Below are 18,303 nucleotides of genomic sequence, written 5' to 3' on the forward strand. Positions count from 1 at the left end.
TGTTTTTTTTTTTTTTTGTAACAAATTTTGTAAATTTGCTCATGCTACCTAGTTTCAAGAGAGCCTTTTTTTGAACATCTGCAATAACTCACCGCTTGTTAATTAATAGTTCTAGTGCATGCATATGGTTTATACAGGTAAGTAAACATGCAATTTTTTCACATTCTAAAACTATGGCAGTTTAAGCCATATTGTGCTGCCTGCATTTTATCTGTAATGCAGTGTGTCTTAAACGTTTCAATCCCGTATTAATAGGTGGCATTACACATAACACCTATATAGCAGCAAAGCTAATACAGCTTGTGATTAAAAATGTTTAAAAATAGCTAATAAATCAGATTATCTTGAGGTATTATTTCTTGCAAGTCAAAATGGAGAGCAAAAAATCAACCCTAATTTTTAGTTTATGTATACACTGAAAATAGCAACAACAATAAAAATAAGCTTTTTGTAGCAGACATATTCCATCTTCACTATTTTGCTACCTTTGGTAAATTACTGGGGCAGATCTTGAAGTTAAAAACCCATGTTTAGAAATAAGTGCACGCTTCACCCACTAAATATAGCAGCAGACTGTGTGCCCCTACGCAAAAACATTCTCATATCTAGTTTTAACTTTACATATAAAAATAACTTGGAGAAAATACAAAAAAACATTTTATTTTAACATGAAAATATCACAAAAATTAGTAAGCCTGAGATGTAGGGTTTTGGTGAAAAACAAGAGGCTTGTAGTGTTTTGGCTGCTGATAAAGATGCATGTATTGATAGCTGGGGTGAAAAGCAGAAGAATGCACTTATTTCTTCTGCATGTCAGTATCTTCAAACACAGTAAGCCACATGCACCCTTCTTTCCTTATGTAGATGCTGGTTCACCATGTTTAATTCCAGCGGAAGTGGATCTGACGTGGGCGGTCAGCCCCCTCCTTTACCAATGGCTTATGGAATTCACGTCCTGCACGGGAGTGGATATTTGCCCAACAAAACTCACAGTAATACTGCAGGCAAGTGACATTGGCACAAAAGAAAGGAGCAAACTTTCCACCACATCGTGCACCCTGGCATTCGTCACACATCTGGTCATCCAACACATATGGCTTTACCTCCACCTGTTGGAGTAAAACAGAAACAATTCCAGTTAATAGATATTATTCCTGATTAAAGGTATTTGAGTGTGTTCAGGTTTTTCTCCTTTGCCAGAAAAAAAAAGTCTGAAATCAGCTATATGTATGTCTTTATTTAATTCACAGTTTTTTATTCTGTTTGCCATTTATCAGCTACTGATCTATCCACACCAGAAAACTAAACAGTTCAAGGTGGACCTACAGAAATACACTAAATATGTAATTAATGTCTGTGTCAGAACCTCCGCTTAATTTATTCTGGAAAGACACTCCTGGCAAATGATAAAATAGAAGTATGTGTAGAAAATAAACCAGCAAGTACAAAGCTCTCCAAACTAATCTCATCAGTTCCCAAATATAACCCAAAATGAAACCCAATTTTATGCTGTTTAGAAAATAATAAACATACAAGAATGTAACCATTATTACATTAACTTTTTTTTTTTTTTAAAAAAGCAAGAAGTCTCTGCATGCACTACCCTTGCATGCAAGTTAAAAGTACTTCCAACAGACTGGAATATAGACCTCCTAGCACTCCTGTCCTCTGTAATTTCATTCCCAATTTCTAATACAGTCAATATATGGTCAAATTTGGAGCTTCAGATCTTGGTAATCAATTGCTTTCCCTTTTTATGGCTTTGAGCTGTATAGGAATTTGCATTCAACATGATTCTGAAAATATTTTTAAAAGACCATTTTGCATGTCTACAGACTGCTAGGAACACCTGTCTTACACAGCTTTTTTCCCAAACTCATCCGACTGCCGGAGAGGAAAAGTGGCAGGAGTCCAGTGGCAAATTTGCATTATGTCTCTGCGTAACTGAACTGTTACAGACTGCGCTCAAACAGGAAGAAGAACTTCATAATAAAACACAAAATGAGTTGACTCCATTATTAAGGAATGTATTGTAATCTTCCACATTTTCCTTACTCTTTTTTAAAGACAGTATTTTCTGACTTTTCTTGGTAAAGAGGTATTCCAGTTTATACTAAAACTCATCACTGTACAAGGATTTTACCTGAGATACTACTACTTGTTAATAATCCTACACATAGACATTGAGTTTGTGTACCATACTCAGACAGAATGTTTGAAATAGAAAGAACTTCAAAATAAAGTGACATTTTTCTCTTGTATTTCCAGAGCTACAAACTACAGCTACCCATCACCCAAAGGTTTTGCAAAAGAATAGTCTTCACGTTCCTAGCTTCAGAAGTAGATGCATACTTGACATGTCAAGCAAATATCCGCCTGAAAAAAAGCGTGCTTCTTCCAATAGTATACATTCAGTACAAACTCTACTTATTACTTCACTATGATGACCTTCCTTATCAGAAGTTACTCAAACTTTCCAAAAACCAGCTACTTTATGCAGTAATTCTGACTGTGGTTCAAAATTGCTGAAAGCACGAAGCACCACGAATTGCACACTTTGGTGCACTGATACACCAGGTTTAGTATGAAGACGATTTCAAATGTATTAGATACATATTTTGGGGAATGGAAATATCACATGAAGTGGATGGAGACCCCTGGCATATAAAAGTTAACAATGCTTAAAAGAATTGTTTGGAGCTGAAACACCAAATGAGTTTCAATGAAATGTTTGGAGATGAACTTTCATATATGATGGAACAGGATGAGGAGCACTTTGCTGAAGAAAAACATCTGTTAGAGAAACTAAACATAGCTGCATCAAAAGAACTGGAGAGAAGCTACAGAATACTTAGGTAGGGAAGAAGTTAAGATCACAGACAATGTCTGTAAAGTCACTGTGACAGTAAGTTTTCCTATTAAGGTAGGAAAAGGTATATGCTAAAAAATGCTATAAATACTTTCAACTGAAGCTCAGAAGGATAAACAGGGGCATTGCAAAAATTTAACAATGAAAAAATGACTTTTGCACAGATAAAAAAAAAGTTATGAAAAAAATGTGGAAAGACAGCACATCTACAGAAACTGGATACAACTGGCAATAGAAAGGCTACCCTAAGGTGAGGTGTAGAACGGTCTGCCTCCAAGATTGTACTGAAACGTGTCATGTATTGCTTAACTGGCCAGCGTGTGTTTGTATCTCAAACGAAGGCAGAACCTGAAGTAGGGTTGCCTCCTGCATTTGTAAAATGTTCTTTATATTAATGTACATAACAGAGCTATATAAACAGGTATATAAATAACAGGACTGAACATATGATTTAGATATAGAGAAAATCCTTTAAAAATAACATTATTGAAAAACCTCTGGCAAGTGAACAGAACAGTTCATAAACCCTCTCCATCATGATATGGTTTAAAGATAAATTTGATAAAATATTTAGATTTGGCCTTGCTGTATATTGCAAATAAAGCACCTCAGGGACAGCAGACATTTTGAAGGAAGAAACATCAAGGAAAATAACAAAGATGCCTGAATCATGGAGCTTAAGGAACTAGTTGCTAAAAAAATTAGTTTTCAAGAATTAGAAAAGGAACACTATAGAAACACCATGAATCCTTGAATCATAAGAATTAAAAAAGCAACTATGAGCATTTAGATAGTTACAGAGAAAGCCAAATCTGCAGATACTACTTATACTTGGGGTAGGGCTTGTTATTTTGGGGTGGGACAGGGGTGTAATAGTGATTGAAGTTTAACTTCAAATATTTAATTGCTGTTTGCATAAATTAAGTATCATGGATACAACTCAAATTACGTGCTTATGAACTCTAATAACTCTTAGGGTAGATTCTATGTGTTTGTTTGTTTGTTTTTTAATTGTCCGTTTTCCAAGTGGCCTGCTGCAGATGCCTGCTGTTTTAATAACGGGCATTTTTCCTGTTACGGAACTAGTGAAAAGTTAGAACTAAAAACTAACAAAAGTCTGTACAGAACAAATACAGCTGTAAGTCACAAGAACACCAGCAGTCCCACCAGCAAAATATAGCCATCACATCTGGATCTGGAGACCATCCATGTTCAGACCTGCTCACCCTCTGGAAAGGATCATGCTTGGGGATTTCATCTCAGTAGGCAACTGGTACCTGAGACACATGTAAAGGCTCCATTGCTCTGCCTATGTGAATGGAGAGAAGCCACACTCCACCTCCCTGCAGCAGACTTTAGTTAACTGTACTACTTTCTTCTTCCTATGTCTTTGATCTGTAGAGGAGACTGGACCTTGAACTACTTACTCCATCCTTCCTCCTCTAAGGCTTTTTTTTTTTTTTTAAACAGAACACCTATTAATACCACTGACTACCTCTGCAGCTCTTGACACCCGAACTAGTGACACTTCAAACTGACATAATTTAGATGTCAGTCTTCTTTGCTACTTTCATACTTCTAATTAAGAGCAACGAAGTGGACTAGTCTTCTTAGAAGTTAGTTTTGCTTCAGCTAGCGATAGGCATCTATAGCAACCAGAAACACACACTGGTAAATACTCAAGGCACGCTTAAACAGAAAGGATAAGACATTTCACATATTAAGTGTCAAGTCTGATTGATTTTCCAAAGTGCTGAGCACTGATAATTATGGCTGAAATTAATGGCAGCTGCAAATCAGAGCTAGTCCGAAACCAACGAATAACAGAGTTTCCTACAAATGACAGAGGAATTATCACAGTATTTGGTTTCATTAGAATAAGGGATGGAAAAAGATTTTCAAATCCTTTGCCCATGCACAACAAAACCAGGAACTTCAGAATGGAAAGAACATATGGCCTAACATATGTCCAAGGAACAAACTGCTGCTTCGTGGAATGCGTGTTGTTTGTTCAGGGGCATTCGCGGTTTAACTCTTGGAACCTGTGGAGCTACAGGAATACTAAAAGAAATGTTGGAGCTGGCATAAAAGCCAATCAGAATGCAACATCACTGCACCCTGAGAGCTCTCAAATATCTAAAAACAAGCAAATTTTGTGTAACTTACTCGTTTATCTATATCGCCATGCTGAAGTTGAACAAACCGAGCACTGATGGCAGCAATGTAACTCTGCTGATTGGAAAAAGCAACACGTCCAGCACCTTTTGGGTATTTCAGCTCAGGGTCAGTATCAATTCCTGCGTAACAAACTCCACCGTACAGACGGTCCATGATCATAGCCAATTCCACTATTAGGAAACAAAATAACATTCACTTAAATTGTTCCTACTGTACAAACTTTAAATAGTATGCTTGTATTTAAAAATAGTAGAAAAGTTAATTTTAGTAATTAATTCTGCAACAACTTATGTAACAGTAATAACAAGAAATAGAAAACCATATGAATTAAGTTATGAAATACTCAGCAGACAGATCTTTCAGGCTACATACACCCAAGGAACAATGGAATTGAAAGAACTTGCAGTCCTTGGTAACCTGGAACTGAAATTCCAGGGCAGTTTTCTTCAAGGGATTACAGCAAAAGACTTTTTGGGCAGGCATGGAATGCAAGCTGCGTAAAATAGATCCACATGCCACAAATTCCTTGGTCCTTGTTCTCTGGCTGTCCACATGCTCTATGTCCTCCTTGAATTTAAAGATGTAGTTAGCATCTTTTCAAGAGCCATGCAGAGCTTGATAATCTCCACAGCATGACACATCACAGAAACCCAAGTTCATAGAACCAAAATTCTCGAATTTCCCAAATAAATGTTTCACCAAATCTCTAGTATTAGTTTACACTGAATTCAGTTTTGCAATTCATTTAGGTGGAAAAGATTTTTTTCAGAATTAGTATCCTCTGTATTAGGATATAAAGTTGTCGGCAGCCATTGATTTTCAATATTTTTTCGAAAAGCCTGCTAAAGTTTTACTGCTTCTCTGAAGGCATGATTCTTACTTCACAGTGCCATAAAGGTTTCATTTTCACATATACAGGCAACTGTAAAGCTAAACATAAGAACGTGCCCATTAAACTTACCACAGACATTCGGCAAAGTAATCTTGAATATTTGGACTGAATTTACAGAAAATTAATGTGCAGTTGGAATATGCTATGTTTATGCTCATGTACAGAGCTTGTAATACAGTCAAAGGTATAGTCTCAAAAGTGAAATAACAGAAAAGCTTTAGTATTGTGGGTCCAAGATAGAAAAAATAGAATTCTTTATACCCCCAAATTTGCGCTATCACTTCGTGATTTTCTCACACCTCTTTCATGAAAGCTCATTTTTCTGTAAGAATACAACTTCGTACAAACTATGGAAGACTAATCAAGTCCAAAAATCATTCTAAAAGAATCTGGGGTTTGAAATTCTGCATGCTATGCTTCAACTTCCAACATTCACTTTAACCTACTTACTAGAAGGCCTCCATAAAATACTGTAAAAATCTACTGCAGGCAATCTCACAAAGCAAACTGTCAAGGTTGCAGATCAACCATTTCACAGCTACAGAAATAACTAAATTTTCCTCTGTGCACTTCAACAGGAGTCTAGAAAGAGTCCCACAATCTTGCACAGCGTTGTGACATAGCAACTGTGCTAGCTGTCTGAATTTCTTCCCTTTTCCCTTTATTTCTTACTCATTACCTGTGTTTTTCCTTATCCATGTTAGCCACCTGAGAGTAGCAGAATAGTAGCTGATGTACAATATCAAGTAAGTACAAGTAGAGCTCCACTCATGGAGCATGGTACAGATGTTTTCACAGCATTATTTTAAATATAAAAAAATAGCACTTTTGCTAATAAGATGAATGTATTTTCTACAGCTTTAGACATGTAGCAGCTTCCAGTAAATCTAAAAGATGCACAGTAATTTTTAGGCAACACCAGATGAAAACAATTAATATTAGTAGTATGGTTATAACTATCAAGGCAGTCTTTTATATCTACATACCTGTAACTATCTATATGTATCTATATGCAATTATGCATGATTTGAATTATTTCCAATAATCTCCCACTTTTAAAAACAGTCACAATTCATACGCACCAGCTCTTAATGGTCGAGGGACTCCTCCAACAAAAATTGTTTTTCGAGGATCAAGTGGCTGGGAACCGTCCATCACAAAGTCACTATCACTTAGATTCCAGGGACGGATCTGAACCTATTAAATACGAATGGTATATTTATATGGTGCATTAAAGAAAATGGTGTGCTACCCTAAGTTTCACTACATTGTGGATATGTGTTCATCAGCCTATATAAACTGTTAACAATCAAATAATCTTATTAGTTGAGCATGTCCGGATGCTCTGTTTTAATCCTATTAATTCAAAACACTACAGTTTTAAAATCATGACTGTTCCAGATGTTGAGTGCTGCCAATGGTAGTTTGCTTTTGATTATTTTCGTCATTGTCATTTCAAATGCAGCTTTAGACAGATGGCAGCCATAGCCTGCAGGCCATCTACTGTTTACTTACTGGCTTGTCCTTGATAGTAGGACTGGAAACACATAGATAGAGCTTTCCATCTTCTTCAATGCAGGCGTCAATCAGTGCCTGGACAGAACTCTCTTCTTGGAACAGGAGGAATGCATAACCTGGGGTGAAGAGAAAATGAAAAAGAAAAAAAAAAGATCATTTTTTTCTCATCTTTTCTTAATCATCTTTGCCAGTGACTTCTCCAACCAAATGTGCTTACTCCAAGCGTAAAACAGTGAAATAAATTCTTTGATACTAGTCATCTTCTTCACCTAGGCGCTAACTTGATATATCAGCAGAACTCCAGGCAAACACTTCTATGCCTAAAAAAAACAACTGTCAAAGGAGACTAATAATCAAATAAAAGCAAACACTTCTGCTCTATCATATACTGGAAGTTTATGCTGAGCATCATTCATTGGCAGCAACAGACATTATACAATGAAAATCCGACTTGGCACAAAGAACTAATCTCTATTCTAGAGATTAGATCAAAGTACTTTGTTACATAAGTGACCCAGCAAGCCTCCTAAACATTACAAAAATAGGAATTAAAATGCGTATTTAATGCTACAGTAAAAACAGTCAGCCAAGCAAAGAACCTCACACATTAGAATGTTTTAATGGCTACAGTATAATGATACATACAAAATGTGTTGCTTTACAGGTGCCCTGCAGTGCAATTAGGGTTGTATACAAAAATGGACTTTAAAAGGACCATAAATCCTCATTTTTTTCTGATGTTACTAGCAAGTGTGGAATTTTCACATGAGTTATGTTTTATTACTTGGATGGAAAAATAAATGCTGAAGCACCTGCTCTAGAGTGGACTTGGCAAGAGGGAGCGTGGCTGCTTTACCAAGCCTTCTGGAAATGATGCTGATTTTCTGAGAGGCACTGCTTAATCCCTGGCAATTCCATACTGCAAACAGTGTAGGTCAAGGCAAAACCAGAGTAGGGTGCATCGTGATGAGCATTAATGAATCCATGTGTTAAGATGAATATAAGGTCAGAGAAACTAATGTACAACTAATTATAAATAATACGGGAGGAAAAGTAGGATTTAAATAAAAAGCTGTAAAGGCGTATGCTGGTGTTTCTAAACCCACACCTGATTCTCTTATCCTTCATATCATGGTCCCACCACAGCTGCCTACAAGGGACACATGATGAGGCTGTGTGTATGCTATACTTTCGTGTAAATCTTAGCTGGTTTCTTGAACAATTCTGCAGGCATTCTTTGAGCTCTGGTTGAAGCATTTCCCAGTGAAATCCACTGTCATTAAAAAATATTATTCAGCAATGAAAAATCTGTTTAAATTAAGCTTAACCAGTAATTACTTAGACTCAAAATCTCTGTTTAATGGGGATAACTTTCCATATTTATCTTGCAATTTAAAATTCACATATTGCCCATGTAAAACTCACTCACTGAATCAGAGTGTGTGCAGACTGGCACAGGTAAGTGATACCAGACCCACATAACTCTCCTGGCTTGTGCAGAAGCCAAGTAAACACATTCCTGTTTGAATGGAGAGCCAGGACAAGAGCGATGGGAGCACAAAAACTTGATTAACCAAGGTGAGGGTTGAACGGACATCATACAAAGACTCGCAGCCAGCAGTGCACAAAATAATTTGCTGGGAGCTGATTTTTCATCAGTCTTTATCCTAAAGCATATCAAGGTTACTGCCATATAACTCCTGACACATAAATATAGTCAGTGTCCCCAGATGACCTACATCTGCATGTCTAAAGCTATTAATATGCTTAGCTGCGGGCTTGTGAAGAGATAGACAATTCCAACAGCAACTTGATGAGGGAACAATTATGATTACTACATCCTACCACACCTGAAATAAAAGCAAGGAAAGCAAAACCAGAACTATACACTGTTTCCTCAACACTATCTGCAAAACAAGCCTGTGTTTTCCCCACTTAATTTTAAGCACCAGAGAAACCTGTGTTGTTCTATTCGCCTTTTGAAGACATGGAGAAACCTGGCACAGCCTGCAGTACCAAACTGGTCTGGCTGTGGTTTTGCAGCATAGCTTTCGTCCTTCTATGACTTAAAAGCCATTTTAGTTTGCCCCAAAGTACAGCCGGGAAGGAAATAACTAGTTCTCTTGATGAAGAAACCTGGCTATAGAATATAATATGCTCCAGGTCCAGCATTTATAGACATACAAAGCCAATGCCTCCCAGAGAAGGCAGGCTAGGCTCGCACAGTCTGCATACAAACCACTCTTTGTCACTTGCCCTGTACCAGGGCACATTTCCGGGCACAGATCAATTATACGTTAGCCAGACTTCTGCAAAGAACGCCACAGATGCCCAGACATCCAGGCTCTCTATTAATTAACTAGAAAGAGCTTGCAAAGGGAAATTACACTCTTAGGTACTTCATTTAGGTATCATAAATTAGGAAATTAGGACTCTTCTTCCTACAGCTACCAGATGCCAACGCACAAACTTAACTCTCACCTCTTTTTGCTTTCTTATTATATGTCTTTATTGAATTATTTTTCTTCCAACATCTGTGACTCATGAACTATTGTGTATATTAAATGTCTGCATATAGGTACAATGAGAAGGGTTTGTAGTAGTACTGAACTACAATTACTATGTGGGATAGGAACTGTGAAACATGGTAGGGAGATAGGGTGAAGAGTAAGAGGTACTTTACCATATAACTGCTTAACTCTCTAGTTCCTTGTTTTTCTGGTGTACCACATCTGCCATATAACTAACAGCTTCATATCCAGTGGCAATGTAAGGATGTTTACAATGGAAAAGAAAAGCTACTCTAATTGGATTCTTTGGAGGAAGCTGCTTCATGCCTTTGGGTCATGTGTACACCGACAGTAGCAGGTCACGATCAGGTATTACTTGCCGAGACAGATTGTAGGGTTTGTACATGGTTTGCAAGTGAAAAGTATTGAATGAAGCAAGTCTTATAAAAATGTCGTGTTCGTGTGTACCAGCATGTATGCCTTTTGTGGCAGACAACGTTCTGGTAACCCCTGTTAGCGTTAGACTAACTGATGACTACATTCCACTGCATTTTGCTGGAAGTGTTACTAATACTGCTGCTTCCAAAGGGAACAGGTAGGGGTGACTTTGATAATGTCATCTGCAGAAAATTACCTCAAAGAATACAGAAATCTTTCTGGAGATTATAACTGGCTGTAGAACAACATTCCCTGGTATCTGCAGATACTGGAAACAGAAAACCCATCAGAAAAAAAATAGAAGAATCCTAGCTGTATTACCAAACTTTCTTAAGAATTGGAACGAAATAAAACAAAAAGCAGCATGGCACTGTCCATATGAGCCAGCAGAGCTGTATTTTGTTTTATAGTTGGGTCCTACTGTTCCAACAGACTGTCCCCAGAGGAGAGCTAATGGCCTTAGTGCCAGTGCAATTCCTGCCCACAGGGTGCTGGTGCCATAGCTCAAAACAGAAAAAATCAGAGCAAGCTACAGGTTCATACTAATGAGTACATTTGATGATGGGAACAACTCACATTTGCAAAGATACGTGAATTCTAATCTACTCCTATTTAAAGAGATCTCATCACCATATTAATTAATCTTTAAAGCATAAATATTTTATGCAGTTTAGTCATCTCTGATTGAGAATTAGCTCCAAATTACACTTGAAGAAAGTGCAAACTGACACAGTTGCAATGCAGCTATTAGCAAAGGCACCTTCCAAGAAGGGGATGGTGGTGCAGGATTCACGTCAATATCCAAACCCCAATTTCCATATTTCTACAGTCACTGCAGAAAGCTCCTCCTGTCACCAGCAGAGACCCAGTTAATGCAGTCAGGAGTGTCTGGGCAGTGACTCAGCTGACCGAGCGGGACACGGAGATGTCGGGCATGATTTATCCCCTGCAGTACTTTGCCTAACCTCCAGCTGCTGCTCCCCAGTGGCATGGGGCTTCAGTAGGTACCGCTCCACATTTGCCAGCCCCGTGTAAATCTTTCCAATATCCTCAGTTTGGGTAAATGAATCGAGCACAATGTGCTTATGCTACAGTGACCTGAATAGCCCTCTATACTCCAGTGACTCTATTGGCAAAATTCCCATTGATTAAAGGAAGCTCAGACACTAATCACACATGAAGACACCTACAGCTACTAGCCTGAATACACGGCTCAATCCTACCCAGGGACATTGAATAAGCTGATACCAAGTTCAGCAGAACACAGATGGACCTAGGGTTTTGTTCCTTAAACTAGAAACAGAACATTTTCAACCTATTTTTTTTTCAGTCAGTTGTAAATTAGCAGTTCATAACCTTGAATAAATGAAGCTACCACATGACTACTGGGAGAGAATGCAATGGGAACACCCAGATAATTAGAAAAAGCTGGAGTTACTCTTTCTTTAGAACAGATTATCCTTCGTGTTATATAGACTGTAAATAGTAAAGAACACACGAACAACTAACTGGTCCTACTTTGAAAGGCCTTCTTTGGATCAGCATATCCTCAAGGCACCGCGTGGTTGTGAGCTTCGTTTCCGTGAGAACAGAGTCCTCACCTCAGCAGGTCACTTTGAACACGTGTGAGGTTTCATAAACCAGTGTATTTGCCAACTCACCAATAACAGGAGTTATGATAAACAGTGACAAGGTAGATGGGGAGGAATTCCTGATTACAGCTGGCAGATCACTTACTGACTTTGTACTTTGATCTCAACATAATCATTCTTTTTTTCTGCTTCACAAAGGAGTTTCCTTCTAAAGTTAGTGTGAAGTGTTCTAAATTCCTGCTTTCTTCAGGCCCAATTTTGTGGTGAACCAATACAAAATGTAATTAGTTAAGAAAAGACAGTTGGTGTTTCTCAGGAGGCAGCCAGCCTTGACAGATCAGTACACTTTTTGTATTTCTTCAAGCAAAGAAATACTTATTATTAACTTGGCCTTCCCTCAGGACTTTCCATAAGCAGAGAGCCTGGAAGGAAGCACAGCTTGGAAAACTTAACAAGAATATTAAAAAAAAAAAAAAAAAAAAAAAAAGCAAAACAAATGAATAACAAAAAACCAGGCTGCATCTCTTCACCACAGAGAATACTATTGCGTAGAATAGCCCAGAACCAGATAATGCTGAGATGTCTTTGGAGAGTAATACTATTTCAAATACCTAACGAGACTGGACAAAAATAGATGGATTAGCTCCATGCAGGGTAATAAACTAGTCATTGAAGATTAAAAGTGCAAAAAAATTGAAGTCCTTCTGCTAATATATGTTGCTTATATTGGTAATTACTGGTCAGGCTCAAAGATTTCTTAGCATTTAGCCTATATTTAGCAGTTTTAGACATCTTATTAAATATATATACACAGTTCTTGCCTGTACAAGTAACACTCAAATATGTAAGACAAATTTCTATGATATTTTATAGCAAAATAATCACAGTTCCTATCTGGTGCAGTGAAAGAACCAGATATAAACACAGTTCAACAGTTAAAGGTAAATTATATTTCCAGTGTAGCTACAAAGAGAAACCTACGCTGTATTTTAAATGTACCAGGCTACTGTCATGTTACAAAGCAATGCTGAATACTGTAGTAAACTGATAATTAGATTCAAGTTTTAATTGTTATCAAATTTCAAATAAGGTTAATGATTAAGTTAATCATGTGAAATCAACTTAACACTTTGTATATGTTTCTGAATTAATTACATCAAGAGACTAATTTTAATTAAATCAGCTTTAATCTACATTCTCTGCTTTTAAGAAGCTCTGCTCAGAATATACATAAATATATATATATTTACTATGGTAATAATACATTTTCCAACTATACAAAGAGCTTTATTAAACAAGGAAGTCTGGAAATGTATCCTTAAGATGTTCAGATTCTGAGACAGGACTGTCTCCTTTGAAATTATTGCCAGAACTTGTTCCTTTCAGTGATATATTAGACCTTCCCTCTTCAATATATTCATCAAAAATTCTGTGAGTTGCCTCTCCCTCAGTTCCTCAAGAATTTCTCTTGGTATATTATAGAAGGAGATGCACTCCTTAGGACAGTTAAATTTATGTAGACAGTAGTTTTGTGTATCAGGCTGACAATGAAAAAAGCCAAAGTCTCTTTGTCTTTGAATTTCCATATGGTGTTCATAATAACTATTCAAATACTTTCAATTCCTTTCCTAACTCTTCAGATGACGATCTGGGAAAATATTCCTGTCTTTTTGGCAGCATAGATGATCAGATAAATACCTGAAGAATCAGTTTAAAAAGGCATTGTATGCCCATATTCATTACTTCCAAGGAAGTAAGGAATGGCTGCATTTACTACAAAATGAATAACTTCTGGATCAGATTTTTGCATTTATTTTATATGTACTAATATAAGCTATATAATTTAGATTACTTAAATGTACAGAATAGCTTGTTGAACACTAAGATTAGATTTTGAATATTACTCAAAGAGCAATACTAAAAAGAGCTAAAATCACTGTTTACCTAGTTCTCAATAAAGATAATTAGCATTTCAATAGGAGGTTCACATCTTAAAATTGAAATAAACATGAAACTGAATATTTTGATAATATACTCAAATACGTCCTTCTGAATACTGTCTGTAACTTTCTACAAAAAAAATATTAATCTAAGATTTAGTGTTAAAATTTCATCAAATTTCAGTTTTAGGAATTAGAAATGCAAATACAGACCTTAGAATTAATGATACATACAACAATATTATGCTGATCTAATATTTGGGAAATGAGAATATGGGAGCTTCTTCAGTGGACCTGCACTGAACAAGGCATAGCACTAAAACAATTCTATTTTATACTTGGTATGTAAAGGAGCCTTGTCTGAACATGCACTAAAACTGTAGAATTAACTGTTCACAGGGATTGCATTATACCCTTTGGAAAAAGATGAGATAGTTTCCCAGATTAAGAATTGCACTCAGTGACTGGTCAACACCTTCCAACTCTCTTACCTTTTGGTGGAAAATAGGACTTGCTTTCTGCTTTGTGAGGCCAGTCTACTACCAAAGGCCCAAATCGTCTGAAGCTAGCAGTAATTTCATCTGAAAAGAGGCACAAGAGTTGAAATTAAAATCAACGACATAACTAAATGAAGAAGTATTATCAAGTGATCTTCATTTCTAGCAAAGGTTGACATTTCATGGAAAAAGAGAAGCAAAAAACGTAAATAGAAACATCTTCCAAGTGTTAATATTTACACAAAATGTTTCTGGTGATTTTATGCTTATTTTTTTTTTTTAATTGCTCGGCAACAGCTGATTTCAGAAGGATGTGGACAAGTGAAGGCAGTGGTGAAAACTGGTGTTACCTTTTTATATTCAGGATTTGGTTTGAATACGATCAAAATAATTTGTTGTTTAGTGATCCACATTCCAGACCTTTGTAGGCAGATATTCAGATAATAAGTACCACGATCAGCATGATAGTTTCCAGCAGATACTGTGCACTGAAACTTAAAATCATCCACTTTGCAATGCTTCTAATATAACCATGAACAGGCCTGTTGCGGGATCTACTACGCCCCTGCATGATGTCTTTCTACACCAGCTGCTGCTTCCTGTCACTGCCTGCAAGAACCTTAGTCATGAGAAAAAATAACAGGACCCTAAACTAGACAAGAGCAGTAACTCAGCAAACACAAATATACTCTATTTGTTTCGGTTGCATCCTGTCATCAGCATATAAACAGGAAAGAAAGAAAAGGTATCTCCATGTGTCTGTGTTTAGCATTTGTATTAAAAGCAACAGTGCACTTTTGAGTTTGAAGCTGAAGTGCACCAAAAAGCTGAAGTACATTAAAAGAAATCATTTAGTACGTTTCCGGAGAGCATTGTCATGAAGATGAAACCAAAATACGGTCTCCCCATGCCTGAAAGATAATTAACCACAGTCAGTTTATTTGGTATGCAAGTTTGTCTAGGATTACAACGAACCTTGTAAACGGACTTCTGTTTACATTACAAAGCTAGCACACAATTTACAGTTATCTGCACAGGAGAAACCTAGTATTATACAGCATGATTACTTCAAATCAGCACTATTATACAAAGCAATTCCAATTGCATCACATAATAATCTGGACTTCCGTGGTATCTTCTGTATTCAATGCATTACACAGGGCTTTGCCACTTGACCTTCCTCTGGCTTAGTTTCTCTGTATCGGAACAGGAATAATATTAACTTTTCTAAACCACTTCTGAGATGCTCAGGTAAAATAGAGTTTGAAATTCAATTACTAATAGGCATTTCCTGTGAACAGATGAAAAAGTAGAGGTAGAGGATGCTATGAAGGGCTCAGCTGTATAAGAAAGGTATATACATTCCTCATACCACTGCAAAGTAAGCATAAGCAACAAATTCCAGGCATCATATGGAACTCTGCAATCCACAAGCGTGGAATCAGAAATGAATAGAACTTCTCAAAATCAAAAGGAATGGATGACATCAAGCGATACTAAGTGTAACATACCCATCGACATACTCATCTCATTAAAAACAAAACAAGAAGAGGCTAGTTGTAGCCTATTATACAACATTATTTTGCTGGGTGGATTACTTTCGTTAACTCATTTAGTTTTTTCTCTTTTTCGCTCCCTCCAAACTTCATTTGCTTCTAGCTCACCTTCATCAATATCTGGTGGAAGACCTCCAACAAACACTTTCCGAGAAAAACGCTCAATTCTTTCTCCATTCTGGTGACCTGAATAGCAGGTAGGTGAATTCAACACTCCGACTTGATCACTATGACCATCGTCCAGCAAACCATCGTCTATTGGGAAGAGGGAAGAACGGCCTTAAAAAGAAAAAAATAACAACATATATTAAGACAATTCTGTGTAAGTACTTAGTTATGTAATTTTAGAATGGGCAATGGGGGAATAGCAGTCTTGAAGGTAAAAATAAAAACAACAAGCAATTAGAAAAGTATACATTAGTTTAAGAAAAATTGAGATAATGAAGAATATGTTAAAACTTTAAAAAGGAAATTCCAGATTGACATCTCTGTAAGCATAATACCTCATACTACGGTATATTGAAGTTACTCTGCTGCATCAAGTAAGATAATAATAATTTGTTTTTAAATAGAGGGTCTTACATAGAAAGAGATCATATTAAGGGCTGCTTAAGTGAATTTAATTAGTTTGCCTTTGGTTTAGCTTCAGGTTAAAGTGATAGCTTCTATCACATGAATGACTACTGCATGTCTAAAAATTACACTTTAAGTGACCTGAGGGAAATGAAAAAGTATATACACAGTAGGACATTTCAAATAGGTATGATTTCTCTTTTCTTTTGAAATTATCTGATTCTGATAATGCACAAACAGATCAGTTTCTGTGAAAGCAGGAGAGAATTTTAATGAATGTGCATAATGCAACACTTGAAAAATGAGTCAATGCTGTTTTATACTGGCTCTCAATTTTACAACAGTTGCAAAGGGAAGCCTTTTGGTGCTTCCTAACATGTAGCAGTCTGCAGTGAGACTACAGAGTTACCCTTTTCTAAGGACAAGGCAAACCAGGCTTTCCAGGGGTTGTTGTTCTATGTCTCTCCCCAGTAGAAACGAATGTTCAAACTGAAAAGCTAGTTGCAACTGTGAAATCCAAGAAGCCCACAGGACGCCTTTGCAATTGCAAAGTGATCAAAACTGACACACAGATGGCAAAGGGGAGTGCAAACATGGTATTTCCATCCTACTTTCACACACATAACCACTTTCATATCTGCAAATTTTAGAGAACTCCAAAACAGAAGACCCCGAAGGTCAGGTTATGAATTCAGGTTATTCAAACTTTCACTGCTTTAGTGCAACAAGGATTAATAACAGTTTCAAATTCAGAAGTTAGTCTGAACTGCAGAAAGTCCAAAAAGAAACACTTTTGTGAAGAAAAATAAATACCCACATCAGCATTTATTCTGAAATGCAATTTTTCTGGTTCTCTCTCACTTTTTAAGTCATTATTACTTAAAGCATTCTGGAATTCCGTTGCTTTCCAAAAACAAAAGAAGAGAGCAAAACCAAAAAAAAAACAACCTAGCATACTTTTGGGAGATAAGAGACAAGTTCATTTTCCACCTCAAATACCCAATTTATTCCAAGTTCACCCACTGCAAACAGATAGGCAGAAGCAGTGGGCTCCTGACACTGGAGTCTGCAGTATCCTAGCTGTGCTTCGTACTGCAACCTGTACCTTTTATCCCACCTCTGGCCCTAGGGACACCTGCAGAAATTGTGCAGATCAGCTAGGGATGAGAGCAGTAGGAAGGCCGTTAATTTCCATGAGACCACGTGAGATCAAGTGCTTAAAGACATGGCTGGAGGAAGAGAGAGCAAATGTCATGACTAATGACCCACGTTGTGGTAATAACGCCTGTAGGCCCTAAGCTGATATCTGAATCCACTATAAAAATACAGCACATCAAAAACACCGAATGAAAACACAAGATGATAGAAATGAACTAAACTTAATCATCACGTGGATCCCAAAACAGAAGCAGGACTGCTGGACTGTACTGTGTTAATAAAGCCAGCGACTGTGATATCTTTATGGTGGCATTTCGCAATTATGTCTAAAGTGCATATCTGATAGAGGGGAACACAGCAACCAGGAAATTGGAGCATGCTCCTTCCTTCCATTAAAAACGGTGATGTGTTTGGAAATAACCTAATACGGTGGGAAGCAAGAGATGGCATCCCTGCTGGCTATCACAAGGAGGCGTTCAGCAGCTGGGTAACAGGAGCAGGAGAGCACCTTGAGAACTGGAAGCACGTAGCCTGTGTTCGATGGGGCAGCAAAGGCAGAAAGCAATGGACAAACAGAAGGTT

At 37.2% G+C, this 18,303-nt stretch overlaps 1 protein-coding gene across 1 annotated transcript in view; it reads right to left on the reverse strand.

Annotated features, from left to right (window-relative positions):
* Positions 1-2: 2 nt before the first annotated feature.
* Positions 3-18,303, reverse strand: part of CPEB2 (cytoplasmic polyadenylation element binding protein 2) — a 49,967-nt gene continuing 31,666 nt past the window's right edge. Inside the window, exons 5-10 of the mRNA XM_032186048.1 lie at positions 16,099-16,269; positions 14,429-14,518; positions 7,455-7,573; positions 7,022-7,136; positions 5,036-5,217; positions 3-1,109 (exon numbers count right to left, since the gene is read on the reverse strand). Coding sequence (XP_032041939.1) covers positions 882-1,109; positions 5,036-5,217; positions 7,022-7,136; positions 7,455-7,573; positions 14,429-14,518; positions 16,099-16,269 — 905 coding nt within the window. The 3' untranslated portion in view covers positions 3-881. The remainder of the gene's footprint in view (positions 1,110-5,035; positions 5,218-7,021; positions 7,137-7,454; positions 7,574-14,428; positions 14,519-16,098; positions 16,270-18,303) is intronic.

This window comes from Aythya fuligula, chromosome 4, assembly GCF_009819795.1.
Source record: "Aythya fuligula isolate bAytFul2 chromosome 4, bAytFul2.pri, whole genome shotgun sequence".
In the NCBI taxonomy this organism is placed as follows: Eukaryota; Metazoa; Chordata; class Aves; order Anseriformes; family Anatidae; genus Aythya; species Aythya fuligula.